General features: G+C 40.4%; 2 protein-coding genes across 2 annotated transcripts in view; one reads left to right on the top strand and one right to left on the bottom strand.

Annotated features, from left to right (window-relative positions):
* shroom4 (shroom family member 4) overlaps positions 1-14,635 on the bottom strand; it is a 70,791-nt gene extending 56,156 nt beyond the window's left edge. Inside the window, exon 1 of the mRNA XM_017709881.2 lies at positions 14,437-14,635. Within this exon, the coding sequence (XP_017565370.1) occupies positions 14,437-14,580 (144 nt within the window). The 5' untranslated portion in view covers positions 14,581-14,635. The remainder of the gene's footprint in view (positions 1-14,436) is intronic.
* Positions 14,636-16,211: 1,576 nt separating this feature from the next.
* bmp15 (bone morphogenetic protein 15) lies at positions 16,212-19,286 on the top strand. The gene is made up of 2 exons (XM_017709833.2): positions 16,212-16,886; positions 17,707-19,286. The coding sequence occupies exons 1-2, from the start codon at positions 16,535-16,537 to the stop codon at positions 18,531-18,533; spliced, it is 1,179 nt and encodes a 392-aa protein (XP_017565322.1). The 5' UTR covers positions 16,212-16,534; the 3' UTR covers positions 18,534-19,286.
* Positions 19,287-19,822: the final 536 nt, after the last annotated feature.

Genomic DNA, 19,822 nt, shown 5'->3' with positions numbered 1-19,822 from the left:
TGAATACAAAATAAACATAAATACAGTTAAATATTGGGTTTTTGTTTTTTAAAAAGTTCTTAATACGTTGGATAGACAAATACAGTTAGATGAGCACAGGTTTGGTCCTGACTTCTGGTGCACTCCAGACATTGCATGGATTTGTTATACTCCATCAGCATCATTGTGTATCTGGTATTTATTCTAATGTTGTTGTTGCAAATATATATATATATATATATATATATATATATATATATATATATATATATATATATATATATATATATATATATATATATATATATATATATATATCGCTGCTGTCGGAACAAAACCTTGTATTTCCAAAATATGAACTTTACAGAAGGAAAAAAAAAAAAAAACAACAACAAAAAACATAATTTACTTTTATAATGTAAATCAATGGAACCAGATTTTTCCAAGTAATTTTGCATCATTACCGTTGGTCCATTCATCATGAAATTCAAACACAATGTTAAGGACAAGGGATACTTTCAAATTGTCAAAAACTGAAAAATGACAAAAATGGAAATATAATGTTTTGTTCTGATCAGTGATATTCTTACTCACTAAAGAACCGGCTTTTGCCTTTTTTTTTTTTTTTTGCTTTTTGATTTTCTTATGAGCATATGAGCAGCATTATGATCTGCAAAATGTACATGTTTAGCACACAGATACACATTTAACTAGAATATAATGTTTAACAGAAATGTGTTCAATCACACACACACACACACACACACACACACACACACACACACACACACACACACACCCTACAGTTCAACAGAGAATGTTTTGTTTTAAGCTGAGGCTCAGTGCGGAAGGAATGCCTCTCAGTGGAGAAACGAATTTACATTCCTCATTCGTTTGCCTCTTACAGTCTCAATTGACAACTTCTGTTTGCACAGACTTCCAGCTGCATATGTCTTACAACCAGACCTGAGCCATGCCAAACCATTTACCACTGCACACATCAGTAACAAGTCTCACACTGCAGTCAAAATAAGTGTTTCACTCAAATATATCACATCACACTACACTGTAAAACAACCTCCATACTCTAACAAATTAAAACACCTGTGACACTTAAATCAAAACACAAATGCCACTAAATGCTCCTCATTCAACAGTCAAATCAGATACTTTTCTTGAATTACTCTCAACAGACACTTTAACATTACGTTTGCAGTCCAATGTTAATTATCTTTACAGCACAATAACCAAAGCTAACCTCTCAGTGAAACACATGGAACTTAAAACAACAAGCTGCCTTTGTTACCTTTAACAACCATAAAATAAAAATCTTATTTTATAGATCAGGTACAAAATGCAAGACTAAACTGAGTAGGGCAGGGGTAAGCACACAGATGGAAAGGTTGTAGAAGAGAACGCCAAAGAACTGTGTCCAAAATGGGAAGTAAGCATTCACTTGGTCATCAAAAGATCCCAAGTTTGATCCCTGGTGATGTCACAGCCATTGGCTGTCAGGAGTTCAAGAGAGCATGACTGGCCTTGCTCTCTCTGAGTGGGTAGGATCCCCCATCATTCAGCAAGTCTGTTAGCTTTGGCAGTTAGGAGTCTTGGCATGTAATGTTCTCCTGCAAGTGCACAGAGCTGTCCAATGATGCTTAGTTTTCAAAAAAGACGTGATATATAAATCATGTGACTGGTGTAAAATGTTGTGATGTCAATTTGAGCTCATATCACCCACTCCTAAAACAAATAACAGTAAAAAAATGCTTCTCTGTTGAATCACTTCACAGAGATGAAATGCACCAGCACAAGCTGAAGCTGCACTATGCAAGATTTGAGGATTTGGAGACCTCCCTGGTGGAAATGTGTAAGTGCAGGCAACATGGAGAAGAACATTTTGCAAAACTGGTTTTGCTTCAGACCCACACAAGCAGATGAATTGGACATTTTATGAGCATGGTGAAAGAGTGTTCTAAGAGAACCCAGTCAAACCTTGGTGAAGGACATGTCTGAAGATTTAAGTAAATTATTCACCGCAGTATAATGTCAACTTTGCAGTTAAGACAAAAATAAATAAATAAATAAATAGTGCTGCTTTAAAACTGTCCAAAACACTAGCATAGCTGCCCAAACACTTATTGCAATGCAGCCAAACCAAACAACTCTCAACTCTCCAAAAATATTAATACAATGTTATCAAGTTTCCACTCATAAGTACCATAAAACATTTTCAGAATGCTGTCACATATGGCACATGTTTAAAAAGGAAAAAAAAGCAATATAAAAGAGTCATTTTTCCAAGTGTGATAACATGCAAGACTAAATCTACATTTCAGTTGACAGTAAGACCAAAACAACTTGGCTCCATATAACTCAATTACTTAGTCATACCCTCGAATCAGTTATGTGTATATCAAGAGCACTTAAATATCCATTTACAGAGCAATTGAGACGCCATATATCAGGGCTGGCAGACATATTCACAAACATCCCTAATGCCTCATACATGACCAGAGAGCACCTCTGGCTTTTGAAGCCAGTCCAGAGGCAGCAGCGTGTGCTCTCACCACAGCGTCTCTCTCGCCGTGACGTGAGAAGACACCTTTGAAGGGTTTCCAAGGAGATGAAGAAGAAACCTCCTAAAGGGGATTTATCTCTTCTTTGTTTTAGTGAAGTTAAATCAGAGGCCAAATTAAAGACACATCAGGCTGCTTCCTAGTGCGAATGGAAATAAATCACTTTTTTGAGGTGAGCTTGTTAAAAGTTCACAAAAACTGGACAAGATTCATAACCCAAACAAAGGCAAACACTGCAAGCAGATGTACTCATGATAATGACTCTGAAATGACATTATTAAGGTTTCCATCACAAATATTAAGCTCATTAAAAGACTATTAAAGGACTGAGAAATCTATTCATTATACTGTCGATTAATCAAGTCAAGTAAGGTTCAAGTAAGGTTTTTAAAGGCCACAGTTTTTAAAGATTCCAAAACGTGGAAACGATCAGTAAATACAGATGAAAATTGGAAATTGAAAGCATGCATTCAGTGACTGTGATGCTTGTGTATTAGTTCCACATGTACGGATAAACAGAAGAGCGACTGTTCCTGAGGTGACTGAGAAGGTCAAAGACCAGACTGTGTCAGCAAGAAAAGTTCATCCACAACTGCATAGAGAGGGATGTTATAGTAGGATTGCACTATATAGACCGTTCATTACAGAGACGAATGCACATCTGAGAGTTCAGTAGCGTTAAAATTATAGGTACAGGTCAGCAGAGACCTGTCATGCAGCCAGATCAGATCGGGAGGGCATTTTGTTGCCATGGTTTGTGTCCACTTGTCCTTTTAGAGAGTAGTCACTGCAAGTCAATACAATACTACTCTGACTGATCATCTATGAAGAAACATTTCTATACTGATGAAAATGGTCTCTTATAGAATTCCTTTGCCCACCATGCACAAGGCATTAGATCAGGGGTTGACAAAGACAAAAATGATATAAATCACATGTTATGGCTTTGCTGTCACCAGATCTCAATACAATCAAATGTTAATGGTAGATTTTGAACTAGTCCACCACCATAATCAAAACAACTAAATTAATTGTGTTTTTTCATAAGTTTAAATATGAGGAGCCCACCACATCTTATATTTGTAACGTTCTGATATATAAACACTACGTGGTCTGCTGTAAGAGACAAAAGAGATCTGCAGTACAACTTTCAAATGTGCATTATCATTATCACCATTGCTGATTCATCTAATGTCTATTTTTAATCGATAGTTTTCCTAAAATTGGGAAATCATGACAGGATGTGTTTCCGAAAAGGACATGGTCAGAACTATAGAGTTGTTGACCTTTAGGCCAAAGCTAAGGCAGATTGATTCATCACTGTCACAGCAGACATGGACGCATGGAGAAGGGAGGCTGCAGTGTGACGGCTTAATACAAAACCTGTCAGCTCCTGGTTCCCTGCTGTCTATGAATAGGGCTATGGTGTGTCAATGGAGGATATGATGTGTGAGGAATGACCTTGTAGCCCTTGCTAACCTTGCTCAAACAAAGTGCCCCCTTATTCTCCCCTCTAGTCTTTCCTTTTCTCTCTGCGCTGACCTCCCTGAGAGGAGCATGTCTGATGGCTGAACGATCCTATGACAGGCTGGTCCAATGTAGCAAATCTAAGTGAATGAGCAATTTCATATCTGGTCAAGAAAGTAGTTTATATAGTGCTTGACTAGGCTGAGAAAATAAAATAATAAAATAAAAAAGTAATGCATTATATTTAATGTGAATTAAATCCATCAAAAAAAAAAAACAATAATCCAAAAGTAAACAACTGAAAGGCAACAAAGTGGAACCAGTGTACACATGTAAATCAGGCAGTTAATACACCAGTATTTTTCAGTATAAGTAATATAGTTACAACAGAGAAATGGACCAATATTCTAAACCAATTACAAACAAATGACTGCAAAGTCATCATAGGACTTTTCCAGCAAGCAGATTAGTTCTTTTTATTGAAGGGCAGGACTTTCCCTGTAAAGAGATGCCATGTTGAGCATTAGTTTTCCCACTCATTTTCCAACCAGTGGCCTGTCTCCTTCTTCAGAAAGAGCTTTAAAATTTCAGAAATATTTCAGAAATATTAAGGCTATTTCTAAAACACCTAGAACAAATCACATGAGCTGTCTGTTCCAAAACTCGTTAACTCTGCCTATCGACAGTTCCCCTTGGAAGAATTCCCAACACCATTTTAAGGGCGGTTCCATTACTGTATCAGCCCAAGTAAAGTTTTTTAGATGATAGTAACCATATTGAACAAGTGAGGTAAATTTACATTTTTTTGTGAAAAATAATAAAATGCAGCAGTTTAGAGTTGAAGGTCTTGCCTCATACACCCCATGCACTCATGCTTCCATCTACCACCATTAGACACTGCTGTGATCGCTAATCATTACAGTAATAAAAAGTAGGAATCTGTGCTAAAGGCTATCGTTATTGCACGAAATGGGCTGTTCTCTCTGTAATGTTAGCTCCCTCAATAACAGCTTTGACCAACATTACCTCAGACTGTAACTGACTACACAGCGAGAGAAAAAGGATTACTGAAAGATCCTTGACTCAGCCATTCATTACATGCATTTTGTACACTGCATTATCTGCACTTATCTGTGGCATACGTAAAATTCAGCAGGTATATTTCTACTACAGACTCTCCTCAAGACACTGCCAATACAGATTTTGCAGTGAGAATTTGTACTTTTTTCTTGAATGTGAAATAATCCCACACTGTTGATACGTCACTCGCTTCAGTTAAAGTCCTCAGTAGCACACACAGACACTGCTTTATGGTATCAGTATTCCCTACTACTGACACAGACACTGTACTGTATTTAAGTTCTAGTATTGACACCAGTATCAACAAAACTCCACCTATTATCAACACTGAATATCTACATATGTATATTCAGGTCTATTATCAGTTAAATCATACGCTAATTCTGCACCATGTCCACATAAATTACACTAACTACTCCTAATGAGTAGTCTGACCCAAAGGGACGTGTAGAAACAGAAGCATATGTTGTGTGTGTCTGTGTATACTGGGGGTGCTGTTGAAGCAAAAAGACCCCAATATCTCTCCCTCCATCTAAGCCCCTCCACCCAAGGCAAAGCCCTACAGGAGCCAAAGTCACATTCCAACTAGATATCAGATTCTTCCCACACCCTAAACCAGCTACAGAACATGCCAACATGCAAACAAACATTGTTTCACCCAATTCCTCTTCTATTCCATCAAATCAGTGGTACCAAAAGTAGCCATTACCTCATTGCGATGTCCCATGCAGTAGTCAGACAGGCAGTGTCTCTGATTCAGCTCTAGGAAAACGTTCCAGAAATAGAGGCTTGATTTTATTGGACAACAGAAAAAGAGGAAGTCATTCTACTCTTTACACAATTCTGATAAAAGATGTTATGGAACTGAAAGGGAGTACAGTGACTTATAATGCCAGTACCATGCAAACCTAAACTGAAAAAAGGGCCTCAGAGCAACATTTCCGTCTTAAAGTCCAAAGAGTCTTCCCTCACCCCAAAACTATGATGCCTGGGAAAAAAGTTCCATTGGCCAATTAGAAAGTGGGGAGAAAAGTATGACTAGTGTGCCCTGTGGTCTATATAAACTCCACAGCAGAAAATGAGAAATGCAAGAAAATGCAGTTTCCATCCCAAACCATGAGTGAGAGAGTGTGAGAGAGAGAGTTTAAGAGTTCAAGACAGATAGACAAAGTGTGTGAGAGAGAGAGATCGACAGAGTTAGGCAGAGAGGAGGAGAGAGAGATCGACAGAGAGAGAGAGAGAGAGAGAGAGAGAGAGAGAGAGAGAGAGAGAGAGAGAGAGAGAGAGAGAGAGAAAGAAAGAGAGAGAGAGAGAGAGAGAGAGAGAGACCGACAGACAGACAGACAGACAGTACATTAGTAATTAGAGTACATTAACAGTAATTAGAGAAAAGACCTAACAGGGACATTTTCCATAAATTAGCTTTTAACTATTTATTTGTCATGTGAAATTAGTTTCATTGTCAGAACCAAAGGGTTTTGAGCTTTTTTTTTGCAGTTTTTTGGTGGTTTAACGTGAGCATGGAAATCCCAACACTAATTTTCCACCAGTAGGCCGTGCCATGCTGTGCCATACAACTGAATTCACTCTTCTGATCTGCATTACATGCATACAAAGAACTACTACTACTGCTTTTTGTCTCATTTAAGCTTGCATTCAGTGACACTGGCTTGAGCTGTAAAATTCTTGAGAAGCTGGGCACAGTACATGCATGTTACATTGCTTTTTACGACAGGAGCCATTACTAAAGCAAACGTTCCACTTGACCACTTTCAACTTCCATTTCACATAGAATGGTCTCAGTTCTTCAGTTGTCATCAGGAGGAGGCCCTTTTTTCTTTTGTGCTTAGTTATTGTAGCTGTTCTTATTAGAGGCCTAACGCTGGGAGTTTAACCCTTTAAAGTCAGTGCAAAAAAGTGTCAATTTCTGCTGTTTAATCCTCTCTTAAGTGTCTCAAAACTGGTGTTGCAACTGATATGCAAAGAACATGATCTAAGCCGAAATGTCCAAGATTTTTTGCTTTGTTTGTGTCACAAGCTATATGTTTGGACAAGAAGATGTGTTAACAGGAAAATACTTGGCCTGCCAGTCACCTTTTACTGTCAGTCTGATTTAACAAGTCAATAATAATTTCATTTAGAATGTGCTTGTTCTAAACTATCACAGTGCATCCAACTGTAAAAGGCAGCATGCTGCTTGTTCTATATAGTCAAACATGGAAGCACACAGAAAGCCACTAATTCACATGGACATGCATGCTTTCCAACTACTTAATAAGTTAAAGAGGTCTCTGAATGAAATGCTGGCAAGTCTTTATATTTGATAGGGTTACAGGAGGTGAGCCAGTATCGAACCCTGGGGCACTCTCCTTGTAACCCTTCTGTTGTGCATGAATGGTCAGCAGTGCCTCCAAGAGTGTCTAGAGATATCTGATAGGAGAGGCCGGCCCTACTAAGCATGCAGATCGTGCCTTGCCTTGAAATTAGATGGAAAAACCATGTGTTCAGACATGAGCACTCCCTAGGCCAACAAGGGCTAAAATGGTATGTGAACTGCAACTCTTTGGGCACAATGGTGAAAACGGAGACCAGCAACATTTGAAAAAGGGACTTATTCAAGTTGCCCATGCACCTACACACATTCACAGTATGCTGGTTCAGGGACCACTATGTCAGAAAAAGCATGTGTTTCAGGTTAACTGGTTAGAAAGTGTGGGTGAATGATATGGGGCTATCAGATTGGCCACAAACCAGCCTGCAAAACAGTGGGTTAAAGCTCACTGAGAATTAACCAGTCTGCAACACAGCTTAATTAGGCATGCATGTGCACGACATCCCCCATTTAGTGGCTGAGAGTCCTCAGGGCCTTTTAAATAAAATGTATATTCTCCTGCCATTATTAGACGGATATCATAATCAAGAAATCTTGTTTTAAAAGATGAACGAGTGGTCTTATTAAATGGAAATGGGAACAGTGAGTTAAGCTGTAGGATGACATCTCTTAAACTAGGCATGTTAAACTGAGGACCTTCCAGGCAAAAGTGCTGTGGATATTAATGTTTACCCTCATCTAACGCTCTGAATTCAGTTTAAGAAGGCCTTGCTAATTAGCCCATGAGCTGAATCAGGTATGTTTAATGAGGAAGTGTGCTGAAGTCCACAATGTTTTTGGCCCGGAAGGACTGGAGCTTGACACATGTGCCTTAAACCCTGACTGCATTACAGCGCAAAAGTCAGAGAAAACCTTTTATTAATTTAATTTAGAATCAGCTAATAAAGCATCTTTCAGGATATTTCCTAAGAGATTAGGTATAATGGTGAAGGGGGATAAAATGGGAAAGTCTGAGGAAAATGGGACTCTTAATAATCATGCAATGCCTGATAAACCACCAAAACTCTCATCATAAGATAAACAATAATTAATGCTTTTATCTTTCATCATGAGAGACAGGAGAAAATCAAGCTCCACTTTTGCATCAGATCTAAAATTTTTTAAAATCCACAGGTGTTTCTGTCCATCCTCCCACTGTGAAAAGACAACTCAACACCGTAAATCTGAAAGGATGTGTAGCTGTAAAGAAGCCTTTACTGAGAAAAAGACTAAATAAACCAAAAATAGTTTATATAAATAAAACAAAGAAGCTGCTGATGTTCTTAGAACAACAGACTGACCATTTAGAACCCAAACTCCAATATCACAATGTTTTTTCAAATATCTGGATTATGACTTTGGAGATGTGGAAAAATATCACTGAAAGTAAGTCTTCTGAAAATAATGGAGGCTGTGATGAAGGCACTGCATAATGCAACATTTGACAATATATTCAGCTGTTAATGCTTCAGTATAAATATATTTTAATTTTTTTTGCTTTTTCCCCCGCTCTCAATTAAAAAAATGTACTTAATAGCTGTTTTATATTATATTTATTAGAAATTAAATAAATAAAGGGTGGTCTCTGACTTTTCTGCAGTACTGTAGCCATTGCTCACATAAAGTAATGATGTGAAAGTCTAGACTATAGCAATTATCTGATGCATCTCGTCATCGCTCCAGTAGCAGGTCAGGTCCTATTGTAGGTGAGCAGGACATCTAAGGCTCTGGGTGGGGTAACAGTCATTCAGTACATGATGTGATCTGTGAGCAAAGGGGCCTGCTACATCAATGCACTCTGAAAAGAAAAAAAAAATCCCACAAGTCCTGGGCACACTTTAACACAGGCATCTTATCTTACAATATTTAGTTGATGCTCGTCTTGAATTCATTCAGGCTTGTCAACAATCCTTAGCCGCAATGATGCAGCACTGAAGTATTATCTAAAGCTGGAGCTCAGTAATAACCCACTGGGATGATTTAATGCTCTTGCAACACTCTACATTCAGCTAAACCATAAACACTGTGTGCTCTTGAATCTGAATTGTTCAAGACAGCAAAAGGAAGTTCACTGTCTATAGACTCTTGAATCTGTCCACACCGTATACAAACATAAGGACAGACTGAGCAGATTTCTTTTTAACATTCATCTCCAAGAAGCACATCCCCCAACCTTTCCATCTTCTTCTCCCTGTATCCTACCCTTCCCCCTTCCATTCCACCTTCCCCCCATCTGCTGGTTCACAGGGTGAGTCTAGGAATGTGATCTCTGGGGCTCTTGTACCTCAAAACATGTTAATGCAAGAAAAACAAATCAACATTTTTGGTGGAACGTAGCAGGACGGCAACCCACAGAAGGGAAATCAAATGCATTTCAACAACTGGCCTTGCATCCAGACCTGCAGGCCCTCATTCTTTAATGTACAGAGGCTACTGAAGCAAAGATAATGTATTAAGTATAAATTACCAGACTTAGGGGGCCATAGGGATTATAATGTATATCTGAACTTCAGCTCACCTGTTGTAAAATCAATACTTAAAATGTATACATGTGACAGTATACTATATACACACACTTCTTTAAATACTCTGGGCATGGAAACTTTATCCCCCAATGCTGACTTTTTTTGGAAGGCTATTCTGTTTTCTTATACATGTGTGCCAAAATCTGTGATCTGGGAATTCTTGTGTTAAGGAATGTTAAAGAACGACATGCCATCGCTGCTCACAGTGACCTGCAGATGCCAAAGGCGATGCGTTTTAAACATGACTGTGACAGTGGCAACCAGGCTTTTGAGGACCAGACTGAGAACAGTCAGTTGTGTATAGGACTGTTTTGCATGTTCTCCAATAGGCTGAAGCAGGTAGATGGAGAGTTCAGCTAAGTGAGGTGTACTTAAGCAATAGAAAAGGAGAGTGAGGTTCTTCACGATTACTTACAACCTCGTGTTGCACTGTTTTTATACATCCGTTTTGCAAATGGAAGAGAAAAAGTACAGCTAAGAAGCCCCGAACATTGTATCAAATGTGGTTTACTTTTGGCAATTCCTTCAGCCAAGAAACACAGAAGCTTTTTCATTACAGACAGAGCCATAAAATTTCGTAATATCAGGTTCTGGTCAGCTACTTCAGTATTTGCCAGATTACTGAACAAACAGACTGCAGGCAAACATTACCTTACAGAAGTAATTAACAGAATGTATGCATGCACGTGCTACAGTAGTAACAGTTAGCTGCAGTGTAAAGCAAGTCATTATTTAGCAACTGATGTTCAATGGAATAATGCAATTATTGTGAAAAGACATGCTTTTATCACAAATAACATGGCTGGAATGGTTTAAACCAATCAGATTGTGTTGTGAGAACTGTTATATGATGCATATTGCTGGGCACTTGTGTTTTGTAAAGATATGGTACACCTATCCTAACATTCCCCAATAAACCAACTTTCTATTGTTGACAGCTGCCTATGTATGGTTCCAGAACAAATATTGGTAAGTCAATTGAACCAGTAGCTGGGTTTCCATTTAAATATTTTGCCATTTTGCCAATTTTAAGCAAATTTCTTAAAAGTCAGCAAAAGAAAATACTAATTAAATCAATGTTGCCATCAACTACGGTTATGCGCAAATTCCTGAAAATGACGTGACACAGGAGAAATAGGAGGTTACAGTCATGTATGAGTGGACAGAATGGGCAGTAGCCCATTTAATGAGGACTGAAGTTACTGTCCAACTTTGCTGTTGTCCACTGAACCCCATCAAATGGCATCTGGGCGAACAGTTCTGAGAGGACGTTGTGACAAACATGTGACCTTCATTCCTACTACATCATCGCTCATCTGAAAAATGTTTCCATCACCAGTTTTCACCACCTTTACATTGATCAATGACCAACTTTTTCACTTCATCCAAGTTAAATAAAAACTTATTTTATCATATTTAGGATTTTTTGGCTTTAACATCCAAGTTTTTATACACATTTGCAAAATTTGTTTTAAAAAAGAGGCAGACGGAAACCCACTTTATAACTGAACTGCTTTAGGTTCTAAATGGTGACGCTGCTTCCAACTTTAAATCTGCCACCGCCGTTCCTCAGTGCATCCCATTTTCAGGTCACTTCAGATGGAAATGCTGGTAAGTAGTTCATACAATGAAATGTTTAGAGACAACTGTGACATATCAAGATATGAAATTGGTCCTAAGGTGTGACCTGAAATGCTCTCTGTTTGACGTGTTGGTGAATTCGGTTTGCATTCACATACAAAAGTTCTGAGACAACCCTTCAGACTAAAGTTTGGTCTACAATCACTGATGCCATAGTCCCAATCCTCTCCATGATCCAGGAAGTTGGTTCATCTCTGGTACAAGATGTTTAACACGTCTACTGTACTGTGGCTCAGCCCAAATCTAAAGTTCTAAAAATCTAAAGCCAGGCTGTTTCATTAGGCAACTCTGTGACTGTTTATTCACAATTGCCTTCATGACTTTACTGATGTTACACAGCAGAAATGTGGATTTCATGTACTTTTTGTGAGCTGGGGTAATGAAAGCAGAGTTCTTTTGGTTTCCTTTTCAAAGGCAACAACAGAGGAGGCAGCACAGAGTGCAAGCTCAGCACTGCATTCCTTGAAGACTCTAATGGGGAACTGGTCAGATCTTCAGGCTTTGTTGGGTTTCAGATACTTGAGGAACCTGAAGTTCTTAGGTTTAAATGTGATAGTCTTGTTGGAGCAGCTGCTTGATATATGACAGCAGCTAATACAGAGATACAAGACTTCTTTGGCCCCTGTTGTGCCATTGTACCAAATGTCAAGGATGTCAATATTAGCTGTTCGTCTGCATAGGTGGTTAACCAGCGCCTACCATTCCTTGCTTCTCAGAACATGTTTTGCAAATATCTCTATAATTTAGGTGTTATGATTCATTTTAGCGTGTTTATCTGCTTTATACATTTTTGTCAAGCCTAGACAAGCTTCTGTCTTTTGGTGGCAGTGTCACTGCCTTTTAGGCATCATAAAACTTAACACATCTTTACTGCACCACCTTCTCCAGTACATCATAATTGAACTATGCTTTATCCTAAGGTTTTATGTGACTCTTATCAGGAACTGACTGCTTCACAGCATGTCAGTAATCTTGTCATGCATATATTATATAGACAAATGTTGTAGATACCAGCTCATCCAACATTACTTAAGAAATCAAGGACATTAACTGGTACTTTGCACCCCTTAACTGCAGTAACAGTCTCTATTCTTGCAGGAAGGCTTTACACTAGATGTTGGCACCCTGATGTGAAGATTTGACTACATTCAGCCACAAGAGCATTAGTGAGGTCAGGCACTGATGCTGGATGATAAAAATGGCCACTTCAGCTCCTAAATGTATTCAGATGGGTTCCAGCAATCCAGAAAACACAGTTCCACCTCCATACAGTCCAATGCAGGAGAGTGTTATACCCCCATAACCTATGCTTGGCATTGGGCATTATGACATAGCAGCGCTTTTCTTTGGAGATTACACAAGCTGTGTATGCACAAATGAACACCCGAGTCAGTGCATGTGCACATCAAAGCAGCTGAATCCACTCAAACCTTTGATATTGTGGATCTTGATCTTGGTTTACTGATGCACAAAATCTTACACAATACTGATTTAATCAAACTGCATTAAAGGTAGTTTAGATTTTACATGAGAAAGAAATCAGTGCAGAGTTTAAAGAGCGGTATCGAACTTCAGGGGAAAGAGAGGTGAAAAAACTCCATGACACTTGTGTTCTTAAGCTAGTCGTCTAAAAAGATGTGAGCGCAAATGTAGAAATAAAATGATCAACATTTAACTGCAAAATGTCCTTCTGATGTCTATTACGATCTAAAAATTCATGAATAAAAAGTTCTGGTCTGGTTGCAATATCCCTATAAAAGATGACTATGATCAACAAACATTAAAGGGGAATTCAAGTGATTTTTCAAACTTTCTGCAGACTTAAACGCTTAAGATGTAAACAAAGTTATTCAGAGTGGTCTAGAGAAAATTTCTGAGTCAGATTTGGGTAGAGCGGTGGTGATAAGAACCAGACGTGTGAAGACTTCAATGCCTCTGAAAGCTACCTCACAGAAAGCCATTTAGAAATACACTGTCTGATGTCTGACAGACTGCTTGATGCATGGCCTCATAAGGATTCATTGGATAGAATGGCTATATTTGCATTGTGGACATTAAGACCCCTGGACCAGGGGCCCTGGTTCCTGTCACCAAGAGTGTGAGGAAATCAGAGTTGGCAAGTTTCTCTATAGTGCACCATTTCTCATCAAGCCACTCAGAATGACTTTGTTTACATCTCTTTGAATTATGTAGAAATTCGGTGGATTCTCCCTTTATATAACGGCTGACCATTCCCCGTGTGGTCTGGAAAAGTTCAGTAGAATTCAAAAACACTGCAGAGCACACTTCAACCAGACCAAACACTGCAGAGCACACTTCAACCAGACCAAACACTGCAGAGCACACTTCAACCAGACCAAACACTGCAGAGCACACTTCAACCAGACCAAAAAGTAAGGCTCTCGGGCAAAGTCTGAATGAAAGTCTGCCCCCACGTTTCACGTGAGTGTAGACAAGCCCACAGAGAGCTGACTTGTGGGAAGGAAGAAGCGCTCTCTAATCATGCAAGACCATGGGAGAAAAGACAGAAACTCGAGATTTTAAATCAGTGGAAGCCTCCAAAACTGTGAGAGCGGAGCGGTCAGGCAGTGCGCCTGAAATCTGATACCAGACTGCAGACACTGTTGCAAAGTTTGAGTAAAAGTTACTGAATGACATCCTGCAGCTCCGCGCGTCATTACCGTCACCGCGTACCGTCTCACTCCGGTTCTTTGTGCAGCAGCTCCCACAGTCTCGCCGGCTGAAAGACAACGAGCGCGAGCGCACGAGTTTCCACAGCACTCACTCACTTACTTACTTTGGTTATGATGAGCGGCTCTCCGTGCTCCAGCCCTCCTTTCAGAGTGAAGCCCCACGGAGCGCCTCCGTTCAGCTGAACGTGGATATGATTGAAGGACACGAGCTGCTCGACCGTCTCCATTCCGCCTTTCCGCTTGATCATTCCGCCTTCACTTCTCTCAGGCCGCGGAGTCCAATCCCTCCATCACTATCAACAACTGGGCAGCTCGCGGCGTGAGGGGAGGAGGGCCGGGCTGCTGGGGACGAGTTTTATTTCTCCACCTGTATTCCAACAAGCCCCGCCCACCTGCGTTCCAATTGGCTAATAATTCACTCTCACAGTAGAAGGTCCGCTTGAGTGTGAGAAGCTACCCAATACTAGTGCTGGTGGGCGGGGATTTCCCGAAAACAGGTGTAAAACGAAGAATGCGGTCAAAACTGACTTTCCAAAGTTTGAAAGCCGAGGAAGTGCTTCAGGCTGAGAAGTTCGTTTGAGTGACAGGTAGAGCGACCGTTAGGATAGAGTTTCACTGGTACTGCCCAATGTGATAATGGCTGAGGGGCGGGCGTTTCTACACCGTGAAACTGTAGCTTTGTCCATTGTCCAGCTCCGAGCTGCGCTTTATTCAACTGAAGTGAACCAGCTCCTCCTACGCAAATTCCCAGGCTTCACTGCTGCAAGAGAGCTGTCCGAGCGGCCTCAGATCAGCGCTAAAAACAGCACAGCCTGAGGAAAAGGGCATGTTAAAGCGTTAACTGAGCTTTTTTCAAATGCTTTGCTAAATCTGACCACTAGTGGTGAATGGGCCGCTATTTTCTGTAAGGAGTTTAAGACAAACTTAATGGGACATCTGTCTTAGAGTTGTGCAATACGAAAAGTGATCAATATCGTGATAAATTACGTCATGCACAAAGTGCATAACGCGTATCGTCAGAACTTCTAACACTGAACAACTTCACGTAGCATAAAAAGGTTTATTCATAAAGATCACCTGGTAAAGAGCAACCAGTGTACAGTAACTGTGCAGTAAGGAGAAGCTGATTTTGTTTTTACCGGCTGTTTGTATCCCCCTGTTTGTTTTTAAATTGCTTATTTATTTGCAAAATGTTGCATTAATACACTGAACTCAGTTTAGTCTTTTTTTCTAATGCAGCGTTGCTGTTTTGCTGATTTGTGTATTCTGTCTATTCTAACTTGTTCGCAAACCTCAGAAAAACGAAATATGTAAAAGCACCCGAACAAATCTCTACATCCGTCTGTTATGGTATTTTGTTGTGCTCTATGTGGATTCCTGTAACGTTACTGTAACTGAAAGAGCTGAAGAATCAGCACAGAGTACAGCTATCAAACCTGTCACGGGTGTGCAGCTACTGATATTTACTACTGCAGCGTTGATCATGTCTGCTTTGCTTTTTCCAGCCGAATACACGTTTGACTATGTAAGCTAGAGGTGAATACAGTGCAGAGTACAACTCTGCCGAAAAGTAATCACAGAAACCATGGTGTTTATTTCTGGTGGTGGCCTATTTAGTGTTTTCCTGATGGGTTGATCTCACAGAGTAAAGGACTCCAGCGGTTTAACAGGTCTTCCAATTCCAGATGCATTTGATGGTTTCCTCATGGCATCTAATGGTGTGTTACAGGAACCTAGTGGTTTCTAATGGGAATCAATAAGGCAGTTCTCATTGTAAAAGCAAAACCAGCAGGCTTTGATCCTCGTGGTTATACTGGTCTTTTTTCAGCAGTCCCTGCTAAGGCGGTAGATTAGCCCGTCACTCTGCCAAACATTCCCTCGTAGTGTTACTGCACTTTTCCGCTCAGCAGTTTGCCTCTTCAGTAACTTCCCTGGCTCTAACCTGGCCGCCCCATTGAACAGGTTCTGGCTCGGCCCCTGGTCAGTGGTTCTGACTGAGGCGGCGCTCGGGTTCGAGGCTGCTCGCGCCGCTGACGTAACGCGCACGGCCTTTTATGTTGAGCAGGTTAGCCGAGGCCGCTGCTGCCGAAACGTGTGTTAGTGAAGCAGGTGTCGGGTGATGTGTGGCACAAATTCCGCCCTGTGACTTTGCTGGACGATGGTAGCCTCTCTGGCTGCACTCAGCCGTGCCACAAGCTGAACATGAAGGCTGCCGGCAGCCACACTTTCCTCAGACTCTGTGTGCTGTTGTGTTTCTTCATGTTGTTGTCCACGTTTTCGGCCGATAAAATGGCCTTTTCGCCCTCGCGCCTCGGGGTGCCGACCTCCACGGAGCAGGGCCGAAGAAACCGCCACACGAAACACAGAAGCGCCAACATCAGCGGGCTTCAAGAGAGGCCGGCAGAGGACCAGAGCCTGCAGTTCATGTGGAGTCTGTACAGGAGAGCGGCGAATGCGGACGGTAGGCCGAAACAGCACAAACTGTTTGGGTCCAACACCGTCAGGCTGATTCGTGCGTTTACCGCGAGAAAACACTTCCACTTCTCACAAAACGGTAAAACATTTCAGTTTTACTTCTTATACGTGTCACTGGCTTGTGCCCTCGTATTTATACAAGAATATGATGCTTATCTTACTTCTCAACGATTCGATTTAGTTGGGATTCTTCAGGAACAATTAAGTGAATCATAGAACCCCGACGATCACCATGATTCGATTCGGTTCGATTCATTTGATTTGATTGCGATTCTTTAAAAAATACGACACCTACTGGGAAAAAAACACAGCTAATGAAGTCCATGCTTGTCTTGAGCTCAGTGGAAAACACCACATACGCGGTTTTTGGTGGTGATCAGCATAACGGCCTCCATTGCTGCTGACCAGCATACCAACCTCCAAAACACGTGTTGGTTTTGCTGATGATCAGCTTTGTTTTATTTTTCTAGCTGGGTCTAACAAATGTGACCTTATGAAGCAGTGAAATATGCTCAATAAGCATTGTCAGAGGAAAATCTTTGTTTCAAATTAGCCAAAGAATTTTATTTTAGCCATAAAATGAGCACTGGCTTTATTGAATATTGTCAAAGTTACAATTCATTTTTAAATTCCAGAATCAACATAGCAAATCATAAGCAGTCTGTATGCGCATGCAGATTTGTTACATGGGGCTATAAATTCTGCAAAATTTATAAGGTAAATGTGTACTTATAAGCTGCTGGAGTAGTAGTCTTTGTGAAAGTATTGTGGCAGTATTAATAAGCTGTTGTTCATTGCTTTATGCGTTGGTCATTAAATGTTTTTTGTGAGAGCCAGAGTGATTGTCTGCCTGCCACCCAGAGAGTGACTCTCTCTCCTCCCTTTCCTGACCTGGCCAGACCTGCTGTACTCTTACACCGTACAGTATGAATTGGAAAACCTCCCACTGAACAAACTACTGAGGGCATCTTTCGTTCATCTGAGGTCAGCAGTGACACCATACCCTCCTGTTAGGTGCACGGCCAGAGTGTCTTCCTCACAGCCTGCCAATGACACTGTTGTCACTCTGGGCCCTCAGAGCTTGTGGACTGTATCTGATATCACATCCTATGTGTCTCAGTTTGAAGGTAGCAGGTTGGCCCTCATCGTTCGGTACAAGTGTCTGCAAGTTGGTTCGGTTCAATCTGCTGTTGTGAGACACAGGGCCCAGAAGAAACGTCTCCCGCCACAAAACCACATAAGAGCCCCTGCTTTGCTTCTCTTCCTGGAAGAAGAGGGACATCCTATGGAATGGGCGAAGTACGTCAAAGTCCCTTCTCACTCTGGCTCGAGATCCCGACGCTCCAGAGAACCCGGTAGCATCGTTGCAGACATCCCGAACTACAAGCAGGGCAAAAACAGCGTAGCCAAGAACCAGTGCAAGCTGCACTCGTACCGTGTGACCTTCCGTGACCTGGGCTGGGACCACTGGATCATTGCACCACACATGTACAACCCCCGCTACTGTATGGGTGACTGCCCCCGCATCCTGCATTACGGCCTGAATTCACCCAACCACGCCATTGTACAGACCTTCATCAGCGAGCTGGGCGTGGCTGACATTCCACTGCCTTCCTGCGTGCCATACAAATACAAACCCATCAGTGTGTTGATGATGGAGAAGAATGGCAGCATCGTCTACAAGGAGTATGAGGACATGGTGGCAGAATCTTGCACCTGTAGATGAATGTGGGGTTGGGAAAGCACGAGGAACAAATGGAAATCAATGGATTGATCGCTATGAACTTTCCACATGATACCACCACTGTTGAAATTTTGTCCCCATCTCATGCCCTCAGCTAGCCTGTACCCTAGGAAGGTGTGCTGTAGTCCCATGGACAAATAGTTGACTGATGCATGGCAAGAGAAGAATTGTAGGCCATGCAAATAGTGGTGTTTTTTCTTTTTATTCAAGTTTTCAGTTTTGTATTTGTCTGTGTATTGTATTTATTGTTGTCTGTCATGTTGTAATGATGGAGGGAAAGAAATAGTATTTTGTATGTGTCTGGACTTAAGTGTTAAGTGTTTGCACTTTACTTAACTCTATAGAAAAGTCCACTTAAAAAAAAAAAAAAATTTGGATAAAGGGAAAAAAAATATGAAAAGAACTGTCTGGTGCCTTTGCTGTGCTTGTTGGAAATCACAGAATGACAATGCTGCTGCTGTTACTGATGCTGCTAGTGCGACCTCTTTTGGAAACCGCGTGTTCTTGCACATTGTGTTCCTGGTCAGAGGCAGTAGCCTCCAGAGGGAAGGAAGGGGGCCAGTGTTTGAATTTGAGTGTACTCATTCCACATGAAAGAAGATGTGCATAAAGTTTATGGAAGAGACTTTCATAGACATATTTCTTAAAGAGAGTATGAAGCGATTGTTGTTGTGCAATGAAATTGATCATTTTATAAGTCCTGAGAGATGAAATAAAGCACATTTTGTAAAAAAAAAAAAAAAAAAAAAAAGGGTTTGACTTATTAAACATTTTCTTTTGAAATTAAATAGAAGATATTTTCGTCAATCAGGCTTAACATATTACCTGACTAATTTATTGAAGGTAAAAAGGTAAATGTTTTGGCGTTAGGGGGCACTCTGCCACTACTGCTGTTGAGGAAAGCTGTGTATTCACAGATTTTATTAGAGTCAAGCAGCTGCAAATTTAAACAGTGTGTGTGTGTGTATGTATATATGTGTGTGTGTGTGTATGTATGTATGTATGTATGTATGTATGTGTGTGTATATATATGTGTGTGTGTATATATATATATATATATATATATATATATATATATATATATATATATATATATATATATATATATATATATATATATATATATATACACACACACACACACACACACATATATATATATATATATATATATATATATATATATATATATATATATATATATATATATATATATACACACACACACACACACACACACACACACACACACACACACACACACACACACA

The sequence above is a fragment of the Pygocentrus nattereri genome, chromosome 2, assembly GCF_015220715.1.
Source record: "Pygocentrus nattereri isolate fPygNat1 chromosome 2, fPygNat1.pri, whole genome shotgun sequence".
Classification (NCBI taxonomy): domain Eukaryota; kingdom Metazoa; phylum Chordata; class Actinopteri; order Characiformes; family Serrasalmidae; genus Pygocentrus; species Pygocentrus nattereri.
This window is presented reverse-complemented; position numbering and strand designations above follow the sequence as displayed.